We start from the raw sequence: 18,367 nt of genomic DNA, 5'->3' as shown, positions 1-18,367 counted from the left end.
TGTCGAAAGCGTTCCACAGGGATGCTGGCCAATGTTGACTCTAATGCTTCACACAGTTGTGGCAAGTTGGCAGGATGTCATTTTGGTGGTGGACCATTCTTGATACACACGGGAAACGGTTGAGTGTGAAAAACCCAGCAGGCTTGCAGTTCTTGACACAAACCCGTGCGCCTGGCACCTACTACCATACCCTGTTCAAAGGCACTAAAATGTTTTGTCTTTCTCATTCACCCTCTGAATGGCACATACACAATCCATGTCTCAATTGCCTCAAGGCTTAAAAATCCTTATTTAACCTATCTTCTCTCCTTCATCTATACTGATTGAATTGGATTTAACAGGTGACATCAATAGGGGATCATAGGTTTCATCTGGATTCACCTAGACAGTCTGTCATGGAAAGAGCAGGTGTTCCTAATGTTTTGTACACTCAGTTTATAATGACTGTAGCAATTTATCACATGAAATGCAAGCTAAAAACAAGAAATATTGACATTTTATGTGACCTTAAAGCATGGTCTTTGAGTGCACTTGCTCTAATTCCTTGCTAGAGCTTTAGTCATGTGTGTGCGTGTGCGCGTGTGTGTGTATGCGTGTATGTGTGCGTGTGTGCATGCGAGTGTGCGTGTGACAGAATGCAGTCCTTACCTCTGGTCACCACTCCCTCCAGATGGACAACATTGGGATGGTCAAACTGGCCCATAATGCTGGCCTCACACAGGAAGTCTCTCCTCTGTTTCTCAGAGTAGCCCACCTTCAAGGTTTTAACGGCCACTGACGTGTCCCGTTTCCCTGGGAGTTTCATCCGTCCACTACACACCTCCCCAAACTCTCCTGTGAGACAGATAGAGACATAACCTGTCATGACCCTAAAGAAAAACTAGCATTTCATGTTTTGACAAAGCGCTTAGTGTGTTTTCAGACAAACCAGCTGCGCTAGAGGACAAAACAAATTGGAGTAGGACATCTTGTTCTGCTCTGGGGAGTGTAGCAGAGACACATAATAAGACAAGCTGTGGATATATAGATACTCTCATTGACTGCATCTCTAAAACTATTGTGGCAGCAATTTATCAGCTGTGAGCTGCTTTGCTATTGTCTTGCCTTTTAAAAGGTAGCAGGGCCACACATTAATTGCAATGAACTTTTCCCCACTATCAATATACGGTGAGGATAAACCGTATCCCCATTCAAGTTGTAAATATGTGGCTGTCATTATGATGTATGAGTATACGTGACTAAACAGAGAGAGCTGGGAGACACCAGCCAGACTCACCTGCTCCAATAACTCTCTCAATCTTAATGCAGGACGCGTCCAGCTCTTTGGCAAATTGATGGACAGCCCTGTTCGGGTCCTCGTAGGTTTCAGGGTCAATGTATGTTTTGGTGCCTGGAAATTTAACTGTAGAAAGGTAAGGGGATTACTGTTACGATTAAATATGCATACAGAGCACCAGGCTGGCCAGGCGCTTGACAGGCACACCATTACCAAGGGCAACCATTCAGAAGGAATTGCTAAACAGCCAGCAGATGGAAAGCATCCGTGTCAAAAGGTCTTTCTACAAACACCCTAAACCAGACATTTATTATTTTATGTTACTCCTTTATTTTACTCCAATAGAAATGGAAACGTTATTATATTTTCTTCCTAACCTCCTCACAAAGGAGCGACAAGGATTTCAGCGGCCTGGAATGGGATATGCTGCTAAAGTTCTCTGCTATACTGAGCAGGGTTTTGAGTTAGCTAAGTCTGTCAAGCTCTGCCAGTGAATTTAAAAGTCTGGTAAGGCAATCCCTGATATACTGTAATATGAGTCATAGAAGACAGTTATTTTCTTATGGTCTGTGACTTGATAACCTTCTGGATTTTGCTACCCAGATAATGGTGACTTTAGTTCTATCACAACTAGTACAATATTACGATTATAACACAATGATACTGGAAAGGTTCATACATATTCATGCGCACATACAGATAGATGTCACGATCACTGTCTTCAAACTCCCTGTCATAGATGAGCCAAGGCGCAGCGTGCTTATAATTCCACATCTTTAATAAAGTGAAACCGTCACAAAAAAAACAGGTAAACAGAAACCGAATGTGACGCAACCATGGCGCACACAAACACACACAGAAAATAATAATTACCCACAAACACAGGTGGGAAAAAGGCTGCCTAAGTATGATTCCCAATCAGAGACAACGATAGACAGCTGCCTCTGATTGGGAACCATACCCGGCCAACAAAGAAACAGACAGCATAGAATGCCCACCCAAATCACACCCTGACCTAACCAAATAGAGAAATAAAAAGCCTCTCTAAGGTCAGGGCGTGACAATAGATGTATTTTCTTAATTTGATCACTCACAATTTGCTGAGAAACGGAAATGTGTTATGTATTCAAAGTTTAAAAAGGCTTCTAAAGTTTGTAATTTCCACTTTAAAATGTCAGACTTGACTTGCCTTAACGAAAAATGTGGATGATAAATAATTCCATTAATTATAATCCACATAATAATGGATAATTTCTGTTGCTGCAGGATTATTTTCCTGCTGCAGCAAACTGGCTCAAATTAAGATCCTACACCTGTAGGGTAAAAAAAAGCCACTGCCTGAGAAAGAAGCGGTGTAGTTCTTCCCATGTATATAACACCACACTAATAAATTACACGGTTATAGTACATGAGTGTGTTCCACTGACCTAATTTGTTCATATCAAATTATACCTAATTATAACATAACCTGCCAACTTCAATACCACAAGCTATTTAATGAGATGCACATAGTGGAAGAGTAACACACAGCGAAAACACAGTACAGACAGAAACAAGGAAAACAGACACACCAAACACCATCATTAAATTACTAATCAGCTCCAGGCTCAATAATGACAAACAGAAATACTTTTTTGTAATATCCTCTGCATACATCCTGGAAAGCCATGTTGGCCTATCCAATAACATAAACACAAACACATTGTGTTCCAGCATGGAGCTCCAGCGATGGCAGCTGATATTCCCTCCAATCCATCCTATAATTGCTTTGTCCATCCAAGCTGTCACTGGATCTGATAGGGAGACATCTTACCACGACTTCCGGCACTAGACAGCGGACAAATTGGGCCTACATGTTGAATTCACGCACTATCTGGCTTCTGTCACCCTGGCAGTCCCTTTATTAGGCCCAACAACACACAGCGGAGCGCTCTTGTTTGCGTTTCCATCTCCCAGTGTTTTTAGCTGAAGGACCTGTGCCTTCCTGCAGCTTGATCTGTCAGGTACTTATCAGCCGAGGATCGCGAAACGCCAGCACAGCCCTCTTTCTACCACTGTGGCCATGTGACACGTTGAACCTTTGTTTCACAATCAGCAGTCTGCCTACAGCAGCAGATCATTTGGGCTTCGCTTGGGAAGATGTCTTTGGCTGCATCTCTAGGGGCATCGTTAGGATGGGGTGGTGTGTGTCCGTGTGTGTGTATGTGTGTATTGGTTAAAGGAGCCTAGAAGAGGACCCTTGGGATAGAGTAAATATGTGTGTACATCTCTACATCTCTACTCCGAGTACCATCAGGAGGTCAACAGCATCCTCCTATCCTACCAAAGTGGCTGAAAAGTTGTGCCTTTACATTTTTTATGAAGAATTTTCTCTTTCAGCTCTGCCCTGGATCACTGTCTCTGACAACTCTCATATTCATGTGTTTGCAGTTTGGAGCTAGGCCTCGTGTCCTCATCTCAATAGATGTGTCTATCAAATACCAACCAGATGCTACAGTTGAAGTCGGAAGTTTACATGCACTTAGGTTGGAGTCATTAAAACTTGTTTTTCAACCACTCCACAAATTTCTTGTTAACAAACTATAGTTTTGACAAGTCAGTTAGGACATCTACTTTGTGCATGACACAAGTAATTTTTCCAACAAGTGTTAATAACAGACAGATTATTTCACTTATAATTCACTGTATCACAATTCCAGTGGGTCAGAAGTTTACATACACTAAGTTGACTGTGCCTTTAAACAGCTTGGAAAATTCCAGAAAATTATGTCATGGGTTTAGAAGCTTAAGTCAATTGGAGGTGTACCTGTGGCTGTATTTCAAGGCCTACCTTCAAACAGTGCCTCTTTGCTTGACATCATGGGAAAATCAAAAGAAATCAGCCAAGACCTCCACAAGTCTTGTAGACATCCACAAGTCTGGTTCTTCCTTGGGAGCAATTTCCAAACATCTGAATGTACCACATTCATCTGTACAAACAATAGTACACAAGTATAAACACCATGGGAACACGCAGCCATCATACCGCTCAGGAAGGAGACGCATTCTGTTTCCTAGAGATGAAAGTACTTTGGTGCGAAAAGTGCAAATAAATCCCAGGACAACAGAAAAGGACCTAGTGAAGATGCTGGAGGAAACAGGTACAAAAGTATCTATATCCACAGTAAAACGAGTCCTATATCGACATAACCTGAAAGGCCGCTCAGCAAGGAAGAAGCCACTGCTCCAAAACCGCCATAAAAAAGCCAGACTACGGTTTGCAACTGCACATGGGGACAAAGATCGTACTTTTTGGAGAATTGTCCACTGGTCTGATGAAACAAAAATAGAACTGTTTGGCCATAATGACCATCGTTATGTTTGGAGGAAAAAGGGGGAGGCTTGCAAGCCGAAGAACACCATCCCAACCTGTGAAGCACGGGGGTGGCAGCATCATGTTGTGGGGGTGCTTTGCTGCAGGAGGGACTGGTGCACTTCACAAAAATAGATGGCTTCTTGAGGGAGGAAAATTATATGGATATATTAAAGCAACATCTCAAGACATCAGTCAGGAAGTTAAAGCTTGGTCGCAAATGGGTCTTCCAAATGGACAACCCCAAGCATATTTCCAAAGTTGTGGAAAAATGGCTTAAGGACAACAAAGTCAAAGTATTGGGGTGGCCATCACAAAGCCCTGACCTAAATCCCATAGAAAATGTGTGGGCAGAACTGAAAAAGTGTGTGCGAGCAAAGAGGCCTACAAACCTGACTCAGTTAAACCAACTCTGTCAGGAGGAATGGGCCAAAATTCACCCAACTTACAGTGGGAAGGCTACCTGAAATGTTTGACCAAAGTTAAACTATTTAAAGGCATTGCTACCACATACTAATTGAGTGTATGTAAACTTCTGACCCACTGGGAATGTGATGAAAGAAATAAAAGCTGAAATAAATCATTATCTCTACTATTATTCTGACATTTCACATTCTTAAAATAAAGTGGTGATCCTAACTGACCTAAGACAGCGAATTTTTACTATGATTAAATGTCAGTAATTGTGAAAAACTGAGTTTAAATGTATTTGGCTAAGGTGTATGTAAACTTTGTTGAAGTCAGAAGTTTACATACACTTTAGCCAATTACTTTTAAACTCGTTGTTGGACCCACTTCCTGTGAGGTGACAGGCAGGAGCATGCTGTAAATGAGATGTTTCAATGTGTGTGTGAGCTGATGAGGAAAGAAGGGACTCACATTGAAAATACAGCTCCTCGTCTCCTTCCTGGTCTGCCTTGCTGTAGCCACAGTGCCTGACAGGGAGAGAGGCGGAGGAACACACAATCAACTGATCGGGCCGAGGCAGAAGACTGTCTGTTTTACTAGAATCTTAATGCAGCGCCACAATGCTGCAGGTAGATACATCTGAGAAGCATGGGAACACTGTTTGGCTGCTGATGTTGAACTAAAGTACCCACCTCTGGTATTCCATATATATACTCTATAAAAGACTGTTTAGCAGTCCTTGTTATATGTGTAACATGCATGTATTGAATGCACCCTCTGGCAGGTAATTCGTTGTAAATGATTGTTCTATAGCACTGTACAAAATGGTTTGCTAACAAACTGAACTGATGATGGAGTGATGATTGACATGCAGGTTAATGTCAACTGGATATAGAAATCACATGTGTATGTCTCTACCCCCATGTAAGGCATGCTGTGATGAAATGCTATCCACATAGAAATGAAGGACCACTGGAGGAGAGCAGGGTGGTGACTGACACACAGGAGGGTTGATCTGGGAGGAGACGGCTACAGGCAGTGTCATGAGTGTATTACTGTTTAACACCAATGATGTAACACATGTGTAGGCACACATAGACACGCACAAACACACACTCACACACGCACACACACGCACAAAGAGGAGACAAAAGCTTTAATTTTTTAGAGTACTTTTGTCTCTATAATGGATCCATTACAAAAAATAAACATGCAAAACACCGAGTTAGTTGTTCTTCACAGTGTGAGGACTGGAAAATGATGCATCATAATCCATTAGCACAGCATGCCATAGATGATGGGTGCCTGTGGTGTGAGGTGGACTGTCTCCGCAGCTACGGAGCCCTGTGAGTGACAGAAAGGCTAACTGACAAGCAGAGACTCACAGCAGTGGAGAGTCAATGGGGCCCGCGAGAGCGTACCTTCTCCCAATGATGAAGCCAAACACCATGAAGACCAGGATGATGGTTCCCGCCACGGCCACCACCGCGATGATGATGACGGGGTTCTGCTCGCTGGAGACAATGGTGGATGCTTGGAGAGGGACACACATGCAAGCACACACACACACACACAAACAAACACACACAGACAAAGGGCACACAGTGTGAACATTCAGCACATCAGGCATTGGAATCTACAGGACATAATAGAACCAATGAGTAGCGAGCAGGGAGACTGATAACCCCTTCTCACCCTTTACCACAGAGACACGGAAGGCTAGTTCTATTTCTGGGCCCTCTGCATGCACGGCTCCACTGTTTCAGAAAGTGGGTTTAACGGTCCCAGATGGTAATGCTGGTGCCCTTCATTTGAAACAATGACACATTCGGTTTGGATTGTCTCCCGTTCAGAGCCGATTACGCTGTTAGACTGTTTGCATTGACAAACCACCAATTGCTCAAAAGAATGGTGCTAAGGCACTTTAGACTGTCAGTGCACATGGTGTATGACTGGGAGAATTCATGCATTTTAAATCAAGTCACTTCAGTTGCTATATAAACACCAGCGAGAGAGGAGAGTAATGATTTCTGAGCCCTGGCACTTTAGTTGGGACCTACTGCTCCTTGTGGACGATACTCAACCATATTTCTAAATGGGATAAATGGAGCTATGAGATCAGTGGCATTTTGATGAAGGTCTACACACTAATCATCTCTGCCTGTGCATGTGTTCTGCTGGTACCTGAGGCCTCCTCCTTGGTAGTGACCTCCAGCCGGGGGCCGTAGGTGCCGTATCCGGCCGTGGTGAAGGCTCGGATTTGAAACACGTAGGCTGTGCTGGGCTTCAGATTGTTCACTGTGGCTGACGTGGATCTGGACTTCACTGTGGAGTAGATACGATCTTTCTGGTCCTATAGAGAGGAACACACAGGATTTGTGTTATAATCATCCTGTCAATTTGCAACCGTAGACAGTAGACACCAGTATGTTTAGATGATGTATGACTTGACTCAATCTGAGACACCAAGATACAGACAGAATGTGTCTGTAAATGTTTGAATGCCTCAGTTTGTCTGGTGTTTTTATATGATTTCAGAAGATTTATTAATGAAAAATGTAACCCTATCTGGGGTTAAATAATTACTCTCTGTGTAGACTCTCTATCTCAAACCAATAGGAAGAAAAAAAGATATGATGCCAGGCTCAGAATCCGTTTAGAATTTACAGACTGCGTGTACTGTGTCTTTTGCTGTTGATCTGTAAATGATTTGCTCGGCAAAAAACCCAAATGGAATGCCAAAGCCTGTTAGGAGTGAAGTCATGCTTGCTTCCAATTTTACAGCTGGGCAGACTATAGCCACAGTACGTGACACAGGAGACTGATTCCTGGCAGCCTGAGAGGCCATGGCCAACAGGGCCTGGAACATCAGGAGTCATGGAATCTAGCCCTTTGATTTGTTGTGTTAAACCCACTCTTCTCAACCTCCTCAACGCCATCGCTACCTTGCTCATCTGCTCAGACTTAGGACACGCGAGAGCTGAGGTTCTATTATATATGAGGGGGTGAAGGGGAGAAAGGAGAGAGGGAAGATACAGAAACAGATTGTTAATGATGGCAGAGTAGCATGATAAAGTGTGTGCTGCCTGGTATGTGTGTGTGGGTGGCTGTGAAGAACCAGGGACTGATTAAAATCTTATGAGCGTCTCATTCATTATTGCAATTATGGGACAAAGGATCTCCTCGCAGAATCCTGCCGATCCAACTCGCAACGGCATGCAGATAGAATGTGAAGTGAAGAGTAGGCAAAATTAAACTAAAAAGGAGAGGATAGAGATAGGGAGGGGGTGGGGATGGGGGGGTAGGGTTTGGGAGAGCCAAAGTTGTCTGTGTTCAAAGCTGTAACACAATCACACACACACACACACGGACAGGCAACACACACACTCTCTCTCTCTCTCTCTCTCTCTCTCTCTCTCTCTCTCTCTCTCTCTCTCTCTCTCTCTCTCTCTCTCTCTCTCTCTCTCTCTCTCTCTCTCTCTCTCTCTCTCTCTCTCTCTCTCTCTCTCTCTCTCTCTCTCTCTCTCTCTCTCTCTCTCTCTCTCTCTCTCTCTCTCTCTCTCTCTCTCTCTCTCTCTCTCTCTCAAACATACTCACTTTTTCGTAGTACTTAATCTCATATTCAGTGATGACTCCGTTGGGCTGCTCAGGCTCCTGCCAGGAGAGCTGGACGCTTCGCTGCTGCACTCTCTCCCTGATCACCTCACTGACTTGAGAGGGAGCTGTTGGAACAAGACGGGTCAATAAGTGATGGGCAAACCCACTCCGCACACATAGTTTTTTTCTCAACTTTTTCTCCATGCACTTGGTTGCATGTTTTAATGTGTATTTTTTTCTCAAACTCATCAAACGCACGCACGCACACAAATACACACACACACACACACACACACACACACACACACACACACACACACACACACACACACACACACACACACACACACACACACACACACACACACACACACACACACACACACACACACACACACACACACTCTATTCACACGGCTGCTCCTATATGTTTACACCTCTTAATTACAGTGCAAACAGCGTAAGATAGCATTATCCCAGCCAGTGTAAAACTTCAACATGTGGGTTCTGAAAACATGTGGTCCTTCGTAGCTCAGTTGGTAGAGCATGGCACTTGTAACGCCGCGGTAGTGGGTTTGATTCCCAGGACCACCCATATGTAAAATGTATGCATACATGATAGTAGGTTGCTTTGGATAAAAGCATCTACTAAATGGCATATATTATTATACTGAATATTACAATGAAGTAAAATAAATTCCAGTGAGATGGCGGTCGAACCAGCAGCACTTATTATCCCTAATGACAGAGGCATTCAAAAATCCTTTTAGTGAAATGTACCTGTAACCTCGCGCCACCTGGTTTATAGCAGAGTAATTATCTGTTGCACTGAGCATAAACTCTGAAAGTTAGTCTCTTTTTCCCCTTCGACAGCACAATTAAAGTGTCTTGTTGCTGCACCGGGTGTGAAGAGCTGTGAAGTTAAGCTTGTAATTGTACATTGTAACAGTTCTGAATATTTAAATTCTCCCACATGTTTGAATATCCATTGTTAAGCAAGAGGAAGTCAACATAGGCAGGTTTTTGTAGCAAAGATAATAAACTCAAGGTAATGAATTCAAATCTTTGTGCAGATGGGGCGTGCATTGCTCATTGCTGGTGTGAGCTGGAAAATGGACAGATTGGAGTATGATACTCTTACTTCCATCTACAGTATCAACCACACACAGGCATGCCTCAAGGCCAGTTAGGTTCTGAATGAAACAATGCTTTCATTTTCTCGGAATCACAAATTATGACACATAAGGTTTAACTCTGGAACTTCCACAGAAAATGGAAAATACTCATTGAACTTGAAGTTATGAATATACAGTAAAGTATATCCTTTCAGCTTTCAGCTTGCCCTCCCGGACCACCTGAAGGAACCACAGACTCTGGGCTCATTTAAAACGGGCCTAAAGACCTTTCTCTTTAGGAAGGCTTTCTGTTGATATCTGTGCTCCTTGGTGTCCTTGCCCCTGGTACTGTCAGCTGGGTTGTTAATGTCTAGCTGTCTCCACTTGTTTTCTCTTTATTTATTATTTTATGTACTTTATGATTATTCTGCATAATGAAAAGCGTTTTATAAATGTAATAAATAAATAAATAATTATTATCCTATATCCTATGAGAATGTCTATGAAATAAGCAGGCAAAGGGATTTCCCATAGGAAGGAGGAGGGGGAGCCCTGATTGTGTGGGAAGGAAGGTTGAAGTTGGAGCTCAGAGCGGATAAAGTGCTGATGTCTCCATGTGTCATGCTGTTTAGTGACCCAGTGGAAGAGGAGCTCTCGGAGCTGTTGGGCCCCAACAGGGTCTTACCCCAGATTTGTTTTAAGATGATCTCCCCACTAATGACTGCTGCTGGATTTAAACCTTGTTAGGGCTCATCTGCATTCCTGACAGTAACGCACACGACACCAGAGACCCTGTCACAAACTCCCTGTTTTGATATGTCATGTATAATCCTACCAATCCAACCAAAACAAGGTAACAATATATCTTTTTCACAATGGCCTCGCAGTTACTGGGACGATTAAGTTTCCACAACAAAAGGTTAGGCAGCTTAACTTGGCCATCTTGGATGCCTGTTCTTTGCACCCTGTCCTGTGACTGGTCCTTTAATAAGTACAGACAACCGCCTTTCTCCTGATCGATGGATGTTCTGGTTTGAGTTTAGAACTGCCTCAAGACACCTCTAGCGTGTGTTCCTTTCGATCCTTTTACACTTTACTGTCAGTCGCTTGGCTCCATCAACTGTTTGTTTGGAAATTGAATGAAGATTTTGACTGTTGTGAGCCTCTCTCTCTCTCTCTCTCTCTCTCTCTCTCTCTCTCTCTCTCTCTCTCTCTCTCTCTCTCTCTCTCTCTCTCTCTCTTTCTCGGGACGCCAGTTGGGAAACCCTGCCCTATATAGTGCACTACTTTTGAGCACTTAAGGGCCCTGGTCAAAAGTAGTGCACTATGTAGGGAATAGGGCGCCATTTGGGACACATCCAAAGGTAGGCCTCATCATCAGATCCTCCCCATTTACCCCCCTCCGGCCCTGGGCCTTCTGCTAGGACTCCGTCAGTTACCCAGCAGCCCAAACAAACTTCACTCCTCTACTTCACCCCTCCCTTCCTCCCTCCCTTCCTCCCTCCCTCTCTAACTCAACCACAGGTGACAAACATCTGCAATATTTTGTTTTCACTAGGTACCATCAGATCAATGCACACCATTTGCAGATCTGTTCCACAGAAAAAAGAGAAAAAAGTGAGGAAGGGAGAGGGAGAGGGAGAGAAAAAAGTGAATTCTCCAACGGTCATTTAAAAAAGGAAGGGGTAGCAGTGGCCTTGAAGCATCTCAAATGTTTGAGGGGTGAGAATGAGTGAGGGAGCTGGGTTGGTTATTAATACGGACAAGGCATGTTCCTTTAAACTGTTCTATTCCTCCCCTGTGGATTACTCAGGCAGCACCCTGTGACAGCCATTAATGACGTACTAAACATTATAGGGACCAGAACCCAGTCAGCCACAAGACTTTTAACAAACCCGAGGGGCTTAGTGTACCAGAACATTTATTAATTGTTATGCCTGTCTCAAAGTGACTGTTTGGGGGAAAGCGTTTGTGCAATCACTCAGTCTGCAATATTAGAGAATGTATTAGTGACCCCCAACACCTCCCCCTGTAAAGCTAACTCATCCGGAAGTCCATTCTCTCTCATGTGCTGCATTTGAATACCTTTATGAATACATTACGCTGGAAGATTTTAATATCCGCTTCTCTTTCACTCAGCCGGTTGGTTCTGAGTAAGTCTACAGTGGCGGAAGTAGTGGCAGAGAAAATGTCAGTTCATTATAGAAACTCCTTTCTTTCTGCTCCTCTATAAACTACTCTGCTTTTAATTACCAAACTACTGAAGTCAAGCTTGAGTATCTTACGCCCACATTATTGACTGAGTGTACTAGATGACGTATACTATCTTAAAAGCCATGGTTGCTTAACAGCATTTAAATAGAAAATGAGTGGGAGATTGCTGCATCTAACAGGCTCTGCACAGTAGATAGGAAATCTAATAACAACATGGTAATTTCAACACTTTAAACACCTGCAGATAACATACATTGGCTTAGCCTATGATATAAATATTAGGCTAAGGAAACGGGTGTGATGTCACACAGTCAGGAACCACCTCAGACATGTTTTACACACAGTCATTGTTTTTGGTCTGTCCTCTAGATTTCATTCTGTCATGACCACAAGTTTGATATTTATGGCCCACTTAAGGATCTCAACTTTAACAGATTGGGAGCCTCTATGAAAACATCAAGATCGGCGACAGTATGGTCCCAGGGTTGACACTAATGAGCTATGACATAATCCCCAATACTTCCCATTTGACATTGTGACTCACATAGGAGAGAAAAACTCCCTGGTATTAAATGTTGGCGGCGCCCAGGAGAGACAGGGATGTTGAAGCAGTGGGCCAGGGGAAGTAGAGCCGGTGTGTGTGCGTGCATGCGTGCATGCGTGCGTGTGTGTGTGTGTGTGTGTGTGTGTATGTGTGCGTGCGTGCGTGCGTGCGTGCGTGCGTGCGTGCGTGCGTGTGTGTGTGTGTGTGTGTGTGTAAGAGGTGGGTGTACTCCCTCATTGTTATAACTAGGTTTCCAGCTATAGCCTAACTGGTGTGAGACAGGGTAGTCTTGCCTGGGCTGGAAACAGCAGACTTGGTCTACTATCCTAGTAGTGAAGGTTCTTCAATCACTCTGGGAGCAGTCATGGAAAAGAAGACAGAAGGAGAATTCACCTTTTGTGTTCAGAGCAAGCAGTAGAGGCTCAGTGACTCAGAAAATAAAAACCTCAGACAATGATAGGCCCAGCCTTTGATGAATGTGAGGGGAACTGTCGGGATTGGCTAGTGGGCCTCGATCTGCACTGGTGTGCGCCCTTCATCCACCCGCTTCACTGCCTACCGCGGAGAGCCACACACGGAAATGTGCTTTCCCAGCCACCGCCGCTCACAGCTTTGTCACCTCCGCTTAGAGTTCGGGGAGGGAGATGGTGAGAGCGACCACAGCAGACGTAAATTGTTCAGCCCCGTTAAGTAACGCTTTCATTTTGTAGAGGGATCAAGGCTTCAGCTTTCATGTGGATGACATCGCTGAGTGGAGTCCTTTGTAACAGAGAAATTCCCAAGCTCTGCTCAGCACCTACAGAAGAACCAGGGTTCTCTCCTTTCACTCCCAGCACTTGGCAATCTCCTTCTCTTTTCAAACAAGTCATTAAATATAGATAATAAGCCAAAGCTAGAATGTCTTTATTCATCTGTGAGTTATATTTCATTTGATCATCTCTATAGTTACCCTGATTCAAATTCAGTGTGAGTGCTACGTATAAATGAGTGTCTGTAAAAATACCCTTATAAAATACCCTTATATAATTACCCTTATAAAAATACCCTTATAAAAATAACCTTATAAAAATACCCTTATATAAATTCCCTCATAAAATACCCTTATATACACACCCTTATATACATACCCTTATATAAATACCCTTATATAAATACCATTGTAAAAATACTCTTGTAAAAATACCATTATAAAAATACTCTTACATAAATATCCTTATAAAAAAAGACCCTTATATAAATAGCCTCATAAAAATACCCTTATATAAATATCCTTATATAATTACCCTTATAAAAAATAACCTTATATAAATACCCTTACATAAATATCCTTATAAAAAATACCCTTATATAAATATCCTTATATAATTACCCTTATAAAAAATACCCTTACATAAATACCCTCATAAAAATACCCTTATGAAAATATCCTTATATAAATACCCTTATCAAATTACCCTTGATGTGGTGTGCTTCAAAATAGAGTTACCAAGAGACCACCACCTGTATAATGACAATGCTGGACTAGGGGCACCTTTGCTGGGCATGCAGGGAGGTCAAAGGGGCCTCTGCTTCAAAGTAATTAGCAGAAACTGATTTAGAGGAGGTTGGCTCTTTCATATTGCATCAGCGATCTGACAGCTCCGCAACTGATGGGCCAATGATGAATACATATCTGACACCTCAGTACTGCCATCAAGATGACAATTCCATACCATTATTTTCCCGCTCAAATACCTTTTAGAAAACTTAGCCCATCGTATATTAATTTCTACTCCCCTGGATTAACAGTGAGATATTTTGGTGATTCAAAACTATGTGTCACCATCTATCATGTACGCTATGTTATCTTGAAGTGACTATTTTTAAATATCAGGTAATGGTATACTGTGTCTACATCTTTAAAACATCTAATAAAAGCTTTCTGACCAAAATTTGAATCAATGATGAATAACTTGTCGATTGGCCAATTTTATGTCTGCAAATTAATTAAATTCAATGCATTTCAGCAGGTTTCCTGTGTGTCGCCCACCATAACAAAATAACTATAGTCTTGTGCTGAACTGTGCCGATGAGGGTCTGCGAGGGTAAAATTGCTCCAGACACTTTTAATATTCATACTCACTGACATGGATACATAATGTGCCGTGCGCATCATTGCCCCTCCATCGTAAGCTGACAGGGAGTCCGATCCGTTCAAACCTGCCCCTCAATGGTCGTCCCATGCTGTGTGAACTCCGTTCTAATCTCCAAATAGTTGTGTAACAGATGCAGAAATCACTGGTCAGCTTTGTTACATAATTGTTTAGGCAGTAGGGACCCCACTTATTGAAAATACACTCTGCTGTTCAGTGTCAGTGGCCAAATTAGGAAGCGGGGCTAACAGGGCTGGCAGCCTATCATCAGCAGCTCTGAGACACACACCCCGATTCCTCCAAGAGGATAGGAGAGTAAATGGGGCTGCTTGGTTGTCATGGAGATATTTTTCCTCTACCCTCATGTAGAGCATGAATGGAATCATCTCCTACATGGAGATGACCTGCCGATCACTCTTATTCCCATCATCAGTTCGCTGCAGCTAGCGATTGGAATGAGCTGCAAAAAACACTCAAACCGGACAGTTTTATCTCAATCTCTTCAAAGACTCAATCATGGACACTCTTACTGACAATTGTGGCTGCTTTGTGTGATGTATTGTTGTCTCTATCTTCTTGCCCTTTGTGCTGTTGTTTGTACCCAATAATGTTGGTACCATGTTTTGTGCTGCTACCATGTTGTGTTGCTACCATGTTGTTGTCATGTGTTGCTGCCTTGCTATGTTATTGTCTAAGGTCTCTCTTATGTAGTATTGTGTTGTCTCTTTTGTCGTGATGTGTGTTTTGTCCTATATTTATATATATATATTTTTTATGCCTGCCCCCGTCCCCGCAGGAGGCCTTTCGCCTTTTGGCAGGAGGCCTTTTTGCCCTTCTTAACAGACTTGCCTAGTTAAATAAAGGTCAGATAAAATAAAAATTAAAATAAATACAAAATCTTATTAAAATAAGAGTGATTGTAACGGTCGTCTTGTGGTGAATGAGCGGACCAAGGCGCAGCGGGTGATGAATACATAATGAATTTAATAAGGAAAAGAATAACGATGACGAAGCACACTTTAGAAATTACAAAATAACAAAACGAACTAAACAGACCTGAACATGAGAACTACATGAAACGAAGAACGCACGAACAGGGAAAACGAATGCACGAACGAGACAGTACCGTGTGGTGCAACAAAACACAGACACAGCGACAATCACCCACCAACAAACAGTGAGAACAGCCTACCTTAATATGGTTCTCAATCAGAGGAAACGTCAAACACCTGCCTCTAATTGAGAACCATATCAGGCAACACATTTAACCTAACATAGAAACACATAACATAGAATGCCCACCCCAACTCACGCCCTGACCAACTAAACACATACAAAAACAAAGGAAAACAGGTCAGGAACGTGACAGTGATTTATAAAAGAGAGAAACAATGTGTCATCAAGAGACTGGCTTACCAAGAAAAAAATCCAAAAGTACTTATTCCAGGTAAAAAGGAGTTGAAGCACGCAACAAAAAGAGGCAGAGATTGATTTCTTATTGCTCACTTTAATCCATTGTACAGAATGCGGACAGGTGACTGATGTTTCGACGTCAAGCTGATGTCTTCCTCAGAGTGACCAGACCATTGCACTTAGCTCCTATTTATACCCTAGTGGCCCACTGAGACACAACAATATTAAACAATTATAATGATATGTTTCAAGGTAAATGGAAAATTGTATCATCGACTTCAGGATCATGATGATGTAAATAGAAGAATGACAGCCTAAAAGACTTCTTGGGTGACAGTCATATAGTACGCATTAATGGTCTGAGAAAGATAAGTCAATGTTTTGTTTTCAAGGCTGGGGGCCCAAATAATTCTGTCTTCATAAGGATATTTCCCTGGCTATAACAGTCAACTAGGCTAATGAACCACAGCCAATAATAAGGTCCCGTGTGGCTCAGTTGGTTGCGCATGGCGCTTGCAATGCCAGGGTTGTGGGTTTCATTCTCACGGGGGACCAGTATGGGGAAAAAAGTACAAAAATGTATCCACTCACTCTGAATGAGAGACTCTGATAAGTTACTTAAATCTAAATAAATGTGAAAAAAAGTCTGAACCAAGAAAAAGAAAGATGCTGTAACATGGAGTAAACAATGGTCCATGTACTGTTAGGGAGTAAACAAGGGTCCATGTACTGTTAGGGAGTAAACAATGGTCCATGTACTATTAGGGAGTAAACAAGGGTCCATGTACTATTAGGGAGTAAACAAGGGTCCATGTACTGTTAGGGAGTAAACAAGGGTCCATGTACTGTTAGGGAGTAAACAAGGGTCCATGTACTGTTAGGGAGTAAACAAGGGTCCATGTACTATTAGGGAGTAAACAAGGGTCCATGTACTGTTAGGGAGTAAACAAGGGTCCATGTACTGTTAGGGAGTAAACAATGGTCCATGTACTATTAGGGAGTAAACAAGGGTCCATGTACTATTAGGGAGTAAACAAGGGTCCATGTACTGTTAGGGAGTAAACAAGGGTTCATGTACTGTTAGGGAGTAAACAAGGGTCCATGTACTGTTAGGGAGTAAACAAGGGTCCATGTACTATTAGGGAGTAAACAAGGGTCCATATACTATTAGGGAGTAAACAAGGGTCCATGTACTGTTAGGGAGTAAACAAGGGTCCATGTACTGTTAGGGAGTAAACAAGGGTCCATGTACTGTTAGGGAGTAAACAATGGTCCATGTACTGTTGGGGAGTAAACAAGGGTCCATGTACTATTAGGGTGTACACAAGGGTCCATGTACTATTAGGGAGTAAACAAGGGTCCATGTACTATTAGGGAGTACACAATGGTCTGTACTATTAGGGAGTACACAAGGGTCCATGTACTGTTAGGGAGTACACAAGGGTCGATGTACTATTAGGGAGTACACAAGGGTCGATGTACTGTTAGGGAGTAAACAAGGGTCCATGTACTATTAGGGAGTAAACAAGGGTCCATGTACTGTTAGGGAGTAAACAAGGGTCCATGTACTGTTAGGGAGTAAACAAGGGTCCATGTACTGTTAGGGAGTAAACAATGGTCCATGTACTGTTGGGGAGTAAACAAGGGTCCATGTACTATTAGGGAGTACACAAGGGTCCATGTACTATTAGGGAGTAAACAAGGGTCCATGTACTATTAGGGAGTACACAATGGTCTGTACTATTAGGGAGTACACAAGGGTCCATGTACTATTAGGGAGTAAACAAGGGTCCATGTACTGTTAGGGAGTACACAAGGGTCGATGTACTATTAGGGAGTAAACAAGGGTCCATGTACTATTAGGGAGTAAACAAGGGTCCATGTACTGTTAGGGAGTACACAAGGGTCCATGTACTATTAGGGAGTACACAAGGGTCGATGTACTGTTAGGGAGTAAACAAGGGTCCATGTACTATTAGGGAGTACATAATGGTCTGTACTATTAGGGAGTACACAAGGGTCCATGTACTATTAGGGAGTAAACAAGGGTCCATGTACTGTTAGGGAGTACACAAGGGTCGATGTACTATTAGGGAGTAAACAAGGGTCCATGTACTATTAGGGAGTAAACAAGGGTCCATGTCCTGTTAGGGAGTAAACAAGGGTCCATGTCCTGTTAGGGAGTAAACAAGGGTCCATGTACAATTAGGGAGTAAACAATGGTCCATGTACTATTAGGGGGTAAACAAGGGTCCATGTACTGTTAGGGAGTAAACAAGGGTCCATGTACTGTTAGGGAGTAAACAAGGGTCCATG

General features: G+C 42.8%; 1 protein-coding gene across 7 annotated transcripts in view; it reads right to left on the bottom strand.

Moving 5' to 3' along the window:
* LOC129817568 (ephrin type-A receptor 7-like) overlaps positions 1 to 18,367 on the bottom strand; it is an 82,624-nt gene that overhangs the window by 8,977 nt on the left and 55,280 nt on the right. For 2 of the 7 annotated variants that reach the window (XM_055872949.1, XM_055872953.1), the window contains exons 6-11: positions 8,634 to 8,758; positions 7,221 to 7,389; positions 6,422 to 6,569; positions 5,508 to 5,563; positions 1,277 to 1,402; positions 649 to 834 (exon numbers count right to left, since the gene is read on the bottom strand). In XM_055872949.1, the coding sequence (XP_055728924.1) occupies positions 649 to 834; positions 1,277 to 1,402; positions 5,508 to 5,563; positions 6,422 to 6,569; positions 7,221 to 7,389; positions 8,634 to 8,758 (810 nt within the window). The remainder of the gene's footprint in view (positions 1 to 648; positions 835 to 1,276; positions 1,403 to 5,507; positions 5,564 to 6,421; positions 6,570 to 7,220; positions 7,390 to 8,633; positions 8,759 to 18,367) is intronic. The other 5 variants (XM_055872951.1, XM_055872954.1, XM_055872952.1 and 2 more) reach the window with 3 other exon arrangements.

Source organism: Salvelinus fontinalis, chromosome 20, assembly GCF_029448725.1.
Source record: "Salvelinus fontinalis isolate EN_2023a chromosome 20, ASM2944872v1, whole genome shotgun sequence".
NCBI lineage: Eukaryota > Metazoa > Chordata > Actinopteri > Salmoniformes > Salmonidae > Salvelinus > Salvelinus fontinalis.
This window is presented reverse-complemented; position numbering and strand designations above follow the sequence as displayed.